At 42.3% G+C, this 14,964-nt stretch overlaps 1 protein-coding gene across 1 annotated transcript in view; it reads left to right on the forward strand.

The window, feature by feature from the left end:
- LOC128455022 (ephrin type-B receptor 1-B) overlaps positions 1 to 14,964 on the forward strand; it is a 157,251-nt gene that overhangs the window by 125,468 nt on the left and 16,819 nt on the right. The window contains exons 10-12 of the mRNA XM_053438651.1: positions 5,511 to 5,699; positions 6,796 to 7,043; positions 7,976 to 8,191. Of these exons, the coding sequence (XP_053294626.1) occupies positions 5,511 to 5,699; positions 6,796 to 7,043; positions 7,976 to 8,191 (653 nt within the window). The remainder of the gene's footprint in view (positions 1 to 5,510; positions 5,700 to 6,795; positions 7,044 to 7,975; positions 8,192 to 14,964) is intronic.

The following is a 14,964-nucleotide window of genomic DNA, read 5'->3' on the forward strand; positions in this document are numbered from 1 at the left end:
GAATCTAAACATCGGACCCGTCAGTTGACAGGTTCTTCTAGTCGAGCATTTGTTTTTTTCTTTCGTCAGCATGCAGTGTTTGCAGCCTGGGGACCAGGTTGTCCTCTGAAGTGGCTGCAGAGTGAGCGCTCCTCGCTTTCACATTACTCTCCAGGGTGAAATAGACAAACGCTATTGTGGGCGAAAAATGCTGCTACACAGTTTCGATCTGTCGTTAGTAATAGTGAACGTTGCTGTCACCCTAAATGTCCCACTGTTCAAAAGATCTGGCACTTCAATAAAGCCTTGCTTGATAGTCTTTGTTAAAAAACTAAAAGGTATGAATATTTGTATATTTATATTCCACATACATTTGTGATTTCAATGACACTTTTCTTAGTCACGTCCAGCCCCAAAAGGGCCAAGCACTTTTATTCTATTCTCAAGTGTAACACTGTGGACCCATGGGTCTTACCACTGTCATATGACGCCACTCTCAGCCAGGATTTAAATATATACGCTCAAAAGCAATAGCATCCATCAACATTACTATCCATCAGAATGTTTATTTTAATGCCAAAACTTCTGTAGTGTTAACATTTCAGAGTTTGTTCTGCCTAGGTGGAGCTTTGAGCTTTCTGAGCACTTTCCCTATATTTTATATACATTTTCTACAACTTCATACCCTTTTTTTGTCCAGTACTTTGCAGTTGCCACATCATGTACACTTCAATGTGTGACATGTGCGTAATACGTTTACTTCTGCATACGACACTAACGAAAGGGAGGTGAGGTATAAGAGAAAATATTTCTGGTCTCAGACGTCAGTGGATGTAAATTACTTTTCCCTGTTTTTACACTGTGACACTGACTGGCAGTCATGTGTCAGGGCTTTACGATAGGATTGATTGAGTCGAGCTTTAAGCACTCCCCTGTTGCTGACTGATGACATGGAGGAGCCTGGTTGCCCACACACACACACACACACACATAATCTCAACACACGCACAAAAGGGTGTGTCTAAGTTTTGTACCTCGGATGAAAGCCCTATGTTCTGTCGACCCAGCAGTCTGAGAAGGGGGCTCACTCGAGGGGATAGAGTTTTGTTGAGGCGAACACAGCGGAGCGTTTCAACACAGTTACTTTGTGTCACAGCCTCAGCAGCGGCAGCTGGGGGCTCATTATAACTACTGCGGACAGAAGAGTCAGCTTTGTCACCGGCTATCTTTTGAGGAGACAAAAATGCAATTAACAGAAGTGGTGAAAATAAACAAAAGATCACAGGCGTTTGCTGCTCTAATCATCACATGCCTCATTTCAAATGAAGGGTGAAATCAAATTCCGATAAGGGATCCTATTCATAGGTTTATTTCTTCAACGTGCAAACACTCGTGGATGGAGTAATCCCCCCCCCCCCCACCCCAGGATGCATTGTTGTCTTCTATTCTTTCGAGATTTGACTGACAGTTTGGTAATTACAGTATTCAACCCAACAATAAAAAAGCGCCACTCAGTCAATTGTTTGGGACGAATCTCCCAAAAATGCGGCGCTGGCTTTCACCGAGCAGCTCATTGTTCCAGCTGTTGCCACACGCATGAGGCGATGTCTCGTCTTCTCCAGGGATGCTGCTCATACTGTAAATTCAGTAGATTTCACTCAATGGTCTTGGGCAGTAAAGCAATATAAATAATAATCACAAAAATAACTTTCATCAATAACAATATGACAAAGGTAGACTGAGGCGATGTACCATCATTGATCTACCTCAGATTTGTAAAATGCTTTCCTATTCTTCATGTGATTACCAAAACCACAACATTCAATCAGGAGCAAAAAACTGTCTCTGAACCTAGAGGAAATAATAACGTGACATTTAGTGTGAAAATTATCGATATGGACTGATACAAGGTACTGATACGGAACCCACCAGACCAAATCACAATGCAGATTGTTGTGCCTAACATGAACATCACCGCACATGCCAGAGTTAAAATGATTTGTCATGTACATTTTATTAAATGTTTTGCACCCAATTATTTAAGTTAACCATACTTAGAATTAACAATTAATATGTAAAATTTCAACTTCCAATTTGCCTGAGCAAGAAAAAAATACATTATTTTCATTGACCATCTTTTTTTTTAAAGGAAAAATTACCCGGTTTGTGTCTGTTTAGGCTAATTAAGCATCCTTGTTGGAAAAAATCCAAACGATCCCAAACCCTGGACTGATACAAAAATCTTTATGTTTATATACGTTCATGAACACACATTCAATTCCCACAGATCAAACGCTGCTTTTTTTAATTGCCAGTATCAGCAGTGCTCATCGTGTTACACACACCTCATTGCATCTGAGCATTTACACTTTTTCTCAGGAGGCCTATTCCTTTACCACTCTTTCCCGTAAATCAACAGTCTGTCAACATCAGCTAATTAACAGAGAGACATTTTGTGGCATGTTGACTGTATGCCCTGATGCTTCACCGCATATCACATCACATCTTAAATCACAATTTTTTCAAACCCAGTTTGTCACTTTGTTGCCTCAGCTGTTGTTTGTGCTTCAGCATCTGCTGCTGGCACTGAATTAGAATCAGATTCAAAGGCCCATTTAACAGGTATGGTTATGGTTCGATGACAAATACGTTTACTTGAAGTAATTTTTTCAACTTTCCACTTCACAACACATTCATGCATTTGAATTTGAGGACTTAGCTAAGACATGATCATCTATAGATCTGTCTTTGCCCTTCATCAAGGATTAGAGGTCATCCCCTTTATTGCTGATGAGAATTTTATCTTTCACAAAGTGAAGCAACCACAGGCCTGATTAAACCCAGGCAAACATTTCACTGTCTGTACCAATGTGACTGTTAATCCCAGTTAAATTTGAGATCCCTTTTGTGATTTCCATATAATAAGCCACACAGTGCGTCTGACAAATGCTTTTCTAACATCAGAGAGTGGATAATTAGTTTGTGTTTAGGAAGTAAACTCAGCCCATTATATTCACAGAGCCACAGAAAAGATTAGTGTGCATCTTGGACCGACGGGAAATGGGAACGTGGTCACTATAGGCGCTCGGTGGCCTGCAACTGCTTATGTTAATTTCTCAAAGTCGATAAGCCTATAAAACATATAATTACTATCTACAGAAATGGTTAAATCACAAATAATGTCAGGCAAAATAAATAAGATGTAATTACGTCGCCTTGGTGAAAGTCTAACATATGAAAGAGTTCCTTTAACTTAAAAAGATGAGCATTTATGAAGCCACTGTTTCACTAACAGACATTGCTGTTTATCTTTAGGCAACATGTAAATTCTGTGTAGTAGGACCAGTAATGTGATTGAACCCATTGCCAGTAATGGATTAATGTAAGAATTACTGCTGTACGGTTGATTTGTGGATACATTAGGGACATTCAGTACACAAGCAGGGCAGAGTTATAGCAGGGTAAATGCTGGACCTTGGTGAAAATAACATGGTTAAGTGCAGTGGAGTAAACTAGATTTTGTAAGGCCAGTCAAATTAATTCTTAACCGTTCGAGTTATTAGGGTTTTATAGCTCAGGGATTTTGTTGACATTTATAGTCCAAATTACCTAAATTACTCAATCCGTTCATTCGACCTTCAAATTTAGATAGGTATGAAATTATAGTATTTGTTGAATGCCCTTAAGTCATCGCAGCAGCTGTGCTTCTTCCCAACTAAAAATAGAACTGACGTTTGGTCACATTTGCTCCATACACTCAGATGAAGGAATAATTAAATATTAAGGGAGGAATCTATTTTTCATCTGATGGCCATAAAAAGAGGAGTCCAGTTAACCAGGTCCATGCACGAGGGAGGGAGAGGGATAAACTGTTTGCATTTTAAATTATACATGAAAGTGGGCTCCGAACAGTGAATTACAAAGTAATGACTTCACGCAAGTATGTGTACACGGACGCGTGCTGTGCATGTGTGCTCGAGATTTTGAGTTTCCAATGTTTGTTGTTGCTGCACTGCATACGCTCCCCGCAAAGATTGTTAGTCCCAGCCAGTGGTGCTGCTGAGCGAGCGGCATGGCGACACTTGTCAACAGAATGACTTTATGGAACGCAGAGCTGTAAACCCACCGATGGATTAACTTGAATCCAATCTGCACGGAATCTCTAATGAGCAATTACATTAACACATACAGGGTTCAAGACAATTAGCGTGATAACTAGAATCAGCCTTTGGTCGAGAGCGAGGTGAGGCACCTTGATCCCTCCAAGACCAGACCTTATCCTCCTCCCCTCTCCTGAGACCCCTCCCCCGCTCTGTGTGGCTTATGCAAATGAGCAGGCGCAAATTGACTTGATGGAGATGGGTTTATTCCAATCATGGCTGCCAAGGTTTTGACTGAGCAGCTCCGAGAAAGAAGGCTGCCCTTGTGTGTCAGTGTAGAAATGATGATTTTACGTCTGTTTACTCGCTGTAATGTCTGTCTTGTGGCAGTGTGTATTGAATTTGTTTACAAGTGTTTTTTCGGCGGTCTCCCCCTCCCGGTCTGTTGAGTCAGAAAATGTGTCCTCTGTTTGCAGACATCTCCCGTCTGTGAACTGAGCTCACCTATCGCAGAACGACATAAAAAGCTAGTTGATAGCGCGGCGGTTTTATCTCTTTATGAGCTCCTATAGGGAGAGGCTGTGGGGAAATTGGTTCTACAACAATCAAAGAGCAGAGACTGCTGGGGTAAGGGATAAAGGGTAAAAAAAATTGGCCTACATTTACTCTCTACATACCCTCGTCCCTCCCTCTATCCTTTCATCTCTCCCCCCTCTGTCTGTCCATATTTTCTGGTCGGTTTCCCCATTAAATGTATTGTATAAGAAAACCTCCATTTTGTTGTTTGCACTACTTGCAACTGATGCTGGTCCAACAATCATCCAACTGTACTATTTAATGCCTGAAGTATGCATTACTATTCATTTAAAAAAAATAGTGCTCCTTTCTGGTCCAATGAGTAAGTTATCATCATTTAAAACTGTTGGGTAATGTTTGTAGTAATTGTGAGTAATGTTGTGTCACACTATAGACCCATTTACACAGCCTGTTCGGGTTGGGTTTATTCTGCCTTGCCATTATGTATTAAAAGGTAAAAAAGACAAGATGGAGGATGCATTGATGTTCTGCCCTAATGTCGGTTAGGGTGGGAGGTAGTGACAGAGCTAGATCTATGTCTGTGTAAAAGGGAGATCAGCATGGATGCCGACGCAGGTGTATTACACGTTACACCTCAGAGTTTAGAACTCTGGCATACTCTCTGAAATCACACACTGTGGTGACATTATGCTGGCTTTGTTCCATTCACTCTAAACAAGCACAGGAGGCATAACAAAGGGTTTGCTAATGGCAATGTAGCACAATCTCTGTATCAAAAGGGGCTCATGATACAAGCAGGAACAATTGCATTCAACCATCAGTACTACATGACAGAAGACAAAAAAGAGCAGTTTCTTCTTGTGGAAAGCTCATTGAGCACTTTGGTTGTTCTAGAACTCTCTTTGCGAGCCGACATGTCTAACTGCCCCTCCCCACTGGGCTGCCCGACCCACTTCTCAGGCTCCCCGGGGATGAAGATCTACATCGACCCCTTTACCTACGAAGACCCCAACGAGGCCGTACGGGAATTTGCCAAGGAGATTGACGTCTCCACTGTCAAGATCGAGGAAGTCATCGGTGCAGGTACGGTGCATGGACGTAAAGAAACAATATCTGTGTGTGTGTGCTTGTGCGTTTTTGTGTTTATGCAAGGTGACTGCGGACGACGATTGCTTTATTTTCATGCACTAGCTCTTAAGTGCTTGTGTGCAAACATGTTTAGCATGAATCTGTGCAAGGTCAAAAAGTCCATCTCCTCTGGCCAACACATTAGGTGGAGACATGTGAAGGCCTCCTGTCAAGTGCAGTAGCAGCATATAGGCCAGCTACCCTGGGACTCGATGGCATTACGACGAACTCGAGCCTTGCAGCCTATTCCCAGTGCTTCTCTGTTTTTGGATCCTATTAGGGTTGCTCTCTCACATATTCTGCCTTACATCATCCCTTTTCACTTACTTTACATAGAAAATAGATGCTGCTTTCTGTCTTCAGCTGTCTATTTCCAACGCGTTGTTTTCCTCTGTACCAAACACCATTTTTTGGGGGGGACATCAGGAAGGCCATGCTGATTCCATATATGTTGGCTCCTACATAGGCTAAAATAGTCCTGTTAATGAGACTGGGCCTGGAACAGCTCCTGTGGATTGGCCTACTCAGCAAGCTAGGTGTGAGGAAGTGACAGAGATAGGACAGGGGTAAGGATGCAGGGGGACTAACTAATTAAATGTTTCCGTTTTTGTTGATTTCACCGTGTGGTGCCTCTGCAGGACATCGACTTGGTGATAATTAATCAAAAGACTTCCAGATATTTACCAGATACTGCTTGCCTGTTGTTCTTTGTGCAGCAAATATGAAGACACTTGGCAGGCTTTTAAGACAGATGACTACTGTGAGTTAGAGGAGCCAACACTGGTAAAAAATATCATGAAGGAGCAACACTACAGCATTATTGGAAAACACTCATGCTTGATATAGACTAAATCCAGATCTATAATAGGACTTTGGGTAATATTTCTGCCCAGGGACACAAGGATGCAAATAAGCTTGATAAATGAATAGATTTAGATCTAATCAACTCGACTAAGCTTTTGTGTGATCACAGTTTCATTATGAAAAATAGACCGGCTCTTGCTTTTTGACAGAGCAGCCACTCTGCAACCTCCCTCTACTTCCCTCTTAGGTGAGTTCGGCGAGGTGTACAAGGGCCGTCTGAAGCTGCCGGGTAAAAGGGAAATCTATGTCGCCATCAAGACCCTGAAGGCAGGCTACGTCGATAAGCAGAGACGGGACTTCCTGTCCGAGGCGTCAATCATGGGCCAGTTCGACCACCCCAACATTATCCGTCTGGAGGGTGTCGTCACAAAGAGCCGTCCTGTCATGATTGTCACAGAGTTTATGGAGAATGGCGCTCTCGACTCGTTCCTCAGGGTGAGTAATTCTTCTTAAAAACATGCATGTACCATGTCATACAAAGCTGGAAACAAGCGGTTGAATAGAAACCTTTTGCGTTACGGGACTGAGACTCTAATTGGAAATAAATCATTAAAATCTCAGAAAATGGAGTTCATGCAGAGAATCCCCTCTAATACAAATTGGAATGAACCATCGTAATCTATCCAGCATTAGCGGCGTATATGTTTCATGACAATTACCGTGGTTTCTGTATCAGGATTTAATTTCTCTAGTACTGCCTCTAACTATTAATGGACTCTTCACCTTTTCTTTTAAAGTCCGGATTGAGCAGACGTACAGCTCAATCAATATTCAACTTGCTTTTTTCCTCCTTCAATCGCATGGATTGGTGTTCCATTCTACTTTGATCTAGGGTGGGTTTAAAGGGGCTCTTTGAAGTAGGCTTTGCTAACCGCCACATCCGACTTGTGTTTCCATCGATCTCCTTCACCCTCTTATTTGTTACTGTGTTACGGGGTCTTCAAAGCTCTCTCTTCAGAGCGTTCACATAGTGGAAGGGGCACCATACGTGGATGTTGGAGAGATGGATACCTTCATGACTGAACGGAATAATGCTCTAACACCTACGTGAACAATAATGTGTTAATGCATTTGGTCTTTTTAATTAATACAAGTATAGTCTTCCTCTGGACATGAAAGCAAAGATTACGAAAGAGCTCAAAATGGCAATTTTGTATTGACGAAAAAAAAGGGCCATTTCTTTGACCCTGATATTTACAACCTTCAATACTGGAGTCTTTTGTCAACATGCCATCTATAAATCACTAGTGAACCAACATAATAAGTTAGTTATCATTAAAAGCTGGAATGTTAGGATTTGATGGAAAAAATCATGCCAAATATACGCTGCAGCTAACCATTCATTTGGGTTCCTGTCTGTCCTACAGCAAAATGATGGTCAGTTTACCGTGATCCAGTTGGTGGGAATGATGCGTGGGATCTCAGCAGGGATGAAGTACCTCTCAGAAATTAACTACGTCCATCGCGACCTGGCAGCACGAAACATTTTGGTCAACAGCAACCTGGTGTGTAAGGTCTCCGACTTTGGCCTGTCACGCTACCTACAGGATGACACGTCTGATCCCAGCTATACCAGCTCTCTGGTGAGTACTTGCCAAGTTCGTGTTTCATTCTGCCGGAGTGCCATGAATAACATTATCACTTGTATTCATCAAGTGTTTATCTCCATGAGATTTATGTGAAGTCCAATCATTTTTCCTATTGACCTCTTCAGCAGTTCAGAAAACATAATTTACCAGATTAATCAGTTTTGCTTCTTTCTGACACCGTCTCATTCTGTTTGAAGGTCTTGGAAACCTTTCACCTTTTCAGTCCCTTTCATTTTTTATTAGCTGTCTCTATCTTCTCTCTCATTCTCCTTCGCTCCTCTTTCTTTACACTCTGCAAGTCACAGGCCGGAGGTCTGTCACATCTTCATTAGTGTGGAGACAAGTCTCCTCTGGGAAGGCTCCTCTCTAGTTGACATGCCCAGAGTGCAGAGAAACCAAAGGGCATTGCGGCCTCTCAAACTGACAGCTCTCCCCTCCCTTCTCTCTCTCTCACTCCTCATTCATTATTACTGGGGCATCATGGGAGGCTTTGGCTCCTCATTAACTCCTCCACACTACAGATCTGTAATTATTAGCAGCTGTCGTTAGCCTCTCCTCTTCCTAATTCAAAACACACTTTTACACCCTCACAAACACACGGCGCAGGTCATTAGGACTCCCGGCATGCCTAAGTGTGTGTGAGTGTTTTTATTTGTGTGTTATGAGTGTGTGGGTGCATGCGCACATAAACATGTGTGCCTGCATGTTTTTCTCTGTGTGGGTGGTTGTGCACAGACACGTGTAAGTGCCTGGAATCACCTCATTGATTATTTTGTGCAAATTAACTTGTTTTATTGCTGTTGTGTTGGGAGTCAAGAAAACAGTCAAGAATTCTGTGAGAAAATTGGCCATGAGAGGACATGGACCCAGTTTCCTTGTTATATGGCCCAATAGAGCTCAAATATAAATAGACATACATACATTAGTCCTATTTGGCAAGTTGCTAAGCAGAGATTTTGACTCAAGTGACATAACTTTGACTTGAGTCAGACTTAAAAAGACCTGCAACTCCTTTACCAATGACTGATCACCAACCTATCACCAATGACTCATGCCTACCCTTTGATCCTTTTGACTTGAACATACTTTACATCTCACACAAAGCCCAAAGAGTTAATTTCCTGAATCAACAGATTTTCAGACTGTTCAGTCTCAGCATGTCAACACTTTAGCGAGATCCACAACAACATCCAATCAAGTTGTAGCAGAGAACCACGAAGAACTAACGTTACATTGCTTAAAAATACAAACAATGGCAGGAGTGGCTAATACCAAAAGTTATTTTTAAGCTAGCATTCATTTAGCAGCTCAGGAACATTGCCAGCTACATAGTTAAACAAGGTAGGAAACTTTTTTTTGCAATCCATTGTGTTGACTTAGTTGTGACAAAACAATGACTTGGAACTCAATCTGTCCTGGTTGCCTCCAGTGGCTCTACACAACCTCTGCCAGACATGACAAGGATATATTCACTTGGTTTTTAAAGCCGCCCCTCAGGGGCTCTGGACATGATTCAACCTATACACTGAAGTGAATGTACAGCATGATGAAAGCTTTGTACATACTATGAATAAATATGAATATATTATGAATATATTATGCTACAAAAAGTGCCTATTTTTGGAGAAGCTTCAAAAATATTACAACACATGCAAAAGTGAAGATCAAAAGCTCGCCGTCAGCCTGTGAGTCAGTGCTGACCCAGGTACGAAAAAGAGAGTTCTCAAAATAACACAACCATGTACTTTATATCAACTCTATTTCAACCTTTGCGGTAAAGCTCAGGTGCAAACTGCTCTCCGCCAGAATACGTTTCATTCAGAAACACACATGCACAGTCTGCGTGAGCCTATAGGGAGGCTAGCGATTGGCAGGAGATGCTATCCCAGGTGTGAACAGGAAGTGTCACTGGGGCCAGAGGAGATATGACCTCACACTGGTTTGGCTGAGAGCTAATTGTTCCCCAGGAATAGCTTGCTTTGTATGCTTGACTCCTGTGGAGAAACCTTGCTGAATAGGTTTTTATTTGGCAGCAAAGAGGATCAGCTCGTCTGTTGTTTGTGCCGCTGAGCTTGCTAATAATACAGGTTGTAAAAGGTGGGGACAGGATTATAGATTGTACTCAGCATTTTGATGTTGTTTAATACAGACAATCTCCTTGAGGGCATTTTCTGGACAGTCGATAGAGCAGGTGAGGTTTGAAGCCTGAGCCTGTTTGTCGGTTAAACACTCAAGTGCATTTGTTTCCGATGGTGTGTTTCCTTTTTTTTTTCCACGTAGAGATTTTTTTTCAGAGCACGACAAAGCTTTGGCTGCGTTTCACATAACTGTTGCCTTATCATCATGAGGATTAACATCTTCAGTTCCCTTGCTATTTCTATTCCTTCCAAATCAAGAGAGCCGTTCCATTCATATCCAATCACATCCCAAGGCTTATTCCATCAAAATGTCAGTTAAGTTTTTAAGTAAGATGTAACGTTATCAGCGAAGAAGTAGTCAAGTTCAGAAGTATTTGGACAGGTATAACATGTTGTTCTTCAGGCTCCTGCAGTTCAAAATAGTAATTGGACACTTGGCTATTAAATGTCTCTTGGGCAGCTGGTTGTTCTTTCAGTGTGGTTGTGTACATAAAAACTCACATGGCTCAGATATGACTGAGAGTTGAGCGCTAATACAAAGAAAGATGAGGGTGGCATAAAACCTCGTAGACGAAGGGACAAAAGTCAAGAAAATGATTTGCATGATGAAGACAATTCCATTATGACTGCAGAGCAAGTGGAGAAAGCTCTCCGTGAAGTTTGCGTACAGGTTTCTTTGCCAACGATGAAGGGAAGACTTCAGGATCATGACCGCAGAGGATTCACCACAAGATGTAAACTCCTGTTCAGCTTCAGAAGAAGAAAAGCCAGGCCACACTTCACAAAGACACACAAAGAAGCTGATTGAGGTCTGGAGCTTGACCAGTTCTGAAAGTGCATGGAGTGATGAAACAAAAATCAACCCCAAGGAAATAGTGAAGAAAAAGGAAAACCTCATGCCCCAAAGCCACCACGTGTTTCAATCATTTATATATACCAGTGGAACTGTAATTCTGGTATCACTGCTGACAAACAACAGCATGAATTCAGTGGTATACAGGAGCGTGTGTGCTCAGATTTAGACGAATGTATCTCGTTGGATGAAATTTCAGAATTTAGCAGAACACCAGAGCTTTTCAAAGAGAGGTGGTGGAGAGTCCTCGAACGGCTGACCTGATCTCAGTCCAGCTGAGCAGCGGTCCATGTAGTGAAGACCAGATTAAAGGCAGAGAGACAAGCTGGAGCTGAGGGTGGCTGCAGCGAAACTCTGGGAGAGCATCACCAGGGATGATACAAAGTGTCTGCTGTGTGTGTGTGTGTGTTTGAAAGTCTTCAGGCGGTCACTGACTGCAAAGGATTGAAAAAGATTGTGTTATACTTAATGTGTATCTGTCACATTACTTTTCGAAACCCTTACAAACTTTGCACAGTGTGTTTGAAGAGTTATATCTCCCACAGTTCATTTTACATTGACGAAAAAAAACACTCAAATTAGAGACTTGGCTCTTTAATGTAGCATTAAGTACATTACTTGAATGCGCTGAAGCTCACAGCCTGAAAACCCAAAAATGTGTTATCAGCCTTGAATTTACATATGAGTACCATTCATAAAGATGTAGCTAATGTAACCACAAACCTTCATGTCCCTTGTCTTGTCCTGAAGCTTTCGGAACAAGCAGACGTGTGTATGAAGGTGTGTCGGGGTCCTCCGGTCCTGTACAGGATCCTATACTGTAATTAAGCTATGCCAGTGCCCTTAACTCCATGATCTCTTATGCTATGGCACTAACCAATCAGCGAGCAAGGCTGTTGTGGCAGACAAGGCCGAGGGAATCAGGGAAATTAAATTGTGCTGACGTGCAGTGATTTTCATCACCGTCGACCTCCTCCTCGAGCGACTTAATCACCTCCTTCCCTCTACTGCTTTTCTAATTTTTCACTCCAATTCCAGTGCCTGTGGTGTGATGCTGGATGTATGGTCGGGGGACACGCTGGTAATTGTGTAAACCCTGGAAGTGGGTTCATTCTGGAGCATTGTTGTGGAGGTTTCAGACAGAAGTAGGCTGTCCTCCCTCACTGTTGGCCGCTCACCAAAAGTCGAGATTAATGAGGCTCACAGGACAATGCTTGGACCTTCTAAGGTGATGTCCGCTAATTACCGTAAATACTATGACGACAGCGTGTTTTGTTTTAGACCATGCATTCTTGTCTTCGTATTTGCGTCACTTCCTCATTATACACACACGGTTGCATAGTTCAAGAAAATGGCCTAAAGGCACATAACAAGGTTAGGTAAGATGTGAGCGATCCTGATGACCTGACAAAAGACAGGATGGATTTTTGAACACTTGGCGGACAAGGAGGACTTCTATATCACTCTTTTTTATTCACCATTCCATCTATCTAAGGAGCCACCCATCCATGCATCCATTCATCTGTATTTCCTTCTGTCTCCTGCTGCCGTCCTGTTCTTTCCATTTCAAGGCTTTTCCCGCTGCAAAGAAATGTGCGTTGGAACGGCACGCTCAGTGTCGATGTGACAAACGATGAGTCAAGTTGTTGCAGCAGTGACGGGTCAGATGTTTTTACTGTGAGGGAAAGTCAGAGATCGGGGCACCGGTCACTGTGGTTTGTTACACGGCCAAAATAAGGGCACGTCAATAGGGAGGGTGTGTGTGTGTGTGTGTGTCTGTGGATATGTTTGTGTGTGTCAAGTCTATAACAGCTTTCTATCATGCCCTCAGGGCCCTAGAGAAGAGGGCAGGTATGGGTCAAGAGTTTCTGCCTGCGCCTCAGCTGACGATGTGGAAAAGCTGTCATTGCCTTGCATGTCACACAATATGTGATGTACAGTATGTGATGACTGAGTGGGGCCTGTATGTATGTCGTGAGAAGTATGTGTTTGTGTGCTGTGGTTCTAGATAAGAACACATATGTCCCCTAGGTGTTGTTACCTGTTTGTGTGTGATTGTGTGTGTTCGCGTGTGTGTGTGTTTTTTCCGATTGTTTGTGTCATTGAGGCTGAGAGGGGTTGAAAGGCGAGGTCACAAAGAGCCAGTAACAAAGCTCATCCGTCAAATCCCAGTGACCTGAGTGACATTCTCTCAGCTCCGCTCCAGTGCGCGCACCACGCCGAACGCACTGTTGTTTCTGTCATTTGTCTGTTTTCTATTTGCATCCCCACCCCACCCCACCCCTCTCTTTCTGGCTTCGGGCCCATGCACTTTTTTGGGCTCGTCTGTTGAACTTGCTGTGGAATATTTATGCACAGCACTGCAAGTTAAGGGGACAGGGAGTAAACGAGAAGTGTTATTGGAACGCGTCCAGGTGAACCTGGCCAAAACACAAACAAAGGGGACTTTCCTTCTGGGTTTTTAGTTATAAATGCAAACATGAACTACACTAAACCTGCGATGATATATAAACCAGCAGACTTTCCACACCTCATCTCACTCTGGTCAATACGCCACACCACACAACACAACTCACACCTTAAAATGTCCCAATATCACAACTAATTCCAAGTTTATACACACAAACAACAAATGTAGCAAAATGTGCGTCAAGACGTATTTAAAGAAAACAACAGCTGCTTCCACAAGGCGATAACAGACTCATCTTAAATACTTAAATATAGATCTCACATTTCTTTTGTAGTTCACAATAAATCACAAGGCAATTTCACCCAAATGTCCACAATAACAGAAGCATCTCTTTGTTATATTCAAATATTTCATTTCTCAGTGAAGGTGAAGAGAAAGATGAAACCATGGGATACTCTTTGATGCTGTGCAGCAGTCATTCTCCCGCAATAATTCAACAATCAACAACTAGGTTCACTGTAAGCTATTTCCGATGTTCAAAAACTACCTGTGAGTCCACATCTATCAGTGTGGATCCAAAATAAATGTCCTATCTTTGTATTTTATACTTGAAACAACAGAAAATCACAATAATGATTTCTCTGATATCTCCAAACGTTGACGGCTGGATCTGAATTATCTCCCTCGTAAGTGATGTGCAGAGGAAATATCCAGCTGTTTACCACTTTTATCTGTTAAGCTTGATTTATTTTTATAAGTAGAGCATCTAGATACGTTCAAACTCTCCTACACAGATCGTCACTTCCCTAGCCTTCGTTAAGTGTGAGTCACAAGTGCACTGACCAAGTGTGATCCCCAGCTGGCTTCCTGTTTAAGTGCCAAACTGGAGGCTCTGCTGCTGGGAATCCAACCCCCCAAACGCCCAGTCAAGACTGCAGCAGCATCCTCAACATCCTACCCCACCCTTCGGTTTCTTTTATTTTAATCTCTTAGTTTTGAATTTGAAACCAATTAAGATGTTTCCAGGCTAATTTTATTCATATGGTTGAGTTTAATTTGCTCAGTCTCAAGATAAATGAAGCTGCAGAAAATATCCAGGAATTTAAATTAACATGGAGGACGTCACAGGTTCTGAAAAAATAGAAGAAAGACCAACATTATCCATCCCTACATCAAAGATAGAGCCTCCACACAAAATGACTCCACCTTGATTTATACCTTCTGTCATGTTTGCCAGAGGCAGTATAAGGTGGCCATTGATTAGCCATCTGTGGCTGTTGGACCGCATTTGCATTGATGCCGGATTCACAATGAAGTTGTTTGTGTACAATTTCATCTGTGAAATAAAGGATATCTTCTCTGATGT

This window comes from Pleuronectes platessa, chromosome 13, assembly GCF_947347685.1.
Source record: "Pleuronectes platessa chromosome 13, fPlePla1.1, whole genome shotgun sequence".
NCBI lineage: Eukaryota > Metazoa > Chordata > Actinopteri > Pleuronectiformes > Pleuronectidae > Pleuronectes > Pleuronectes platessa.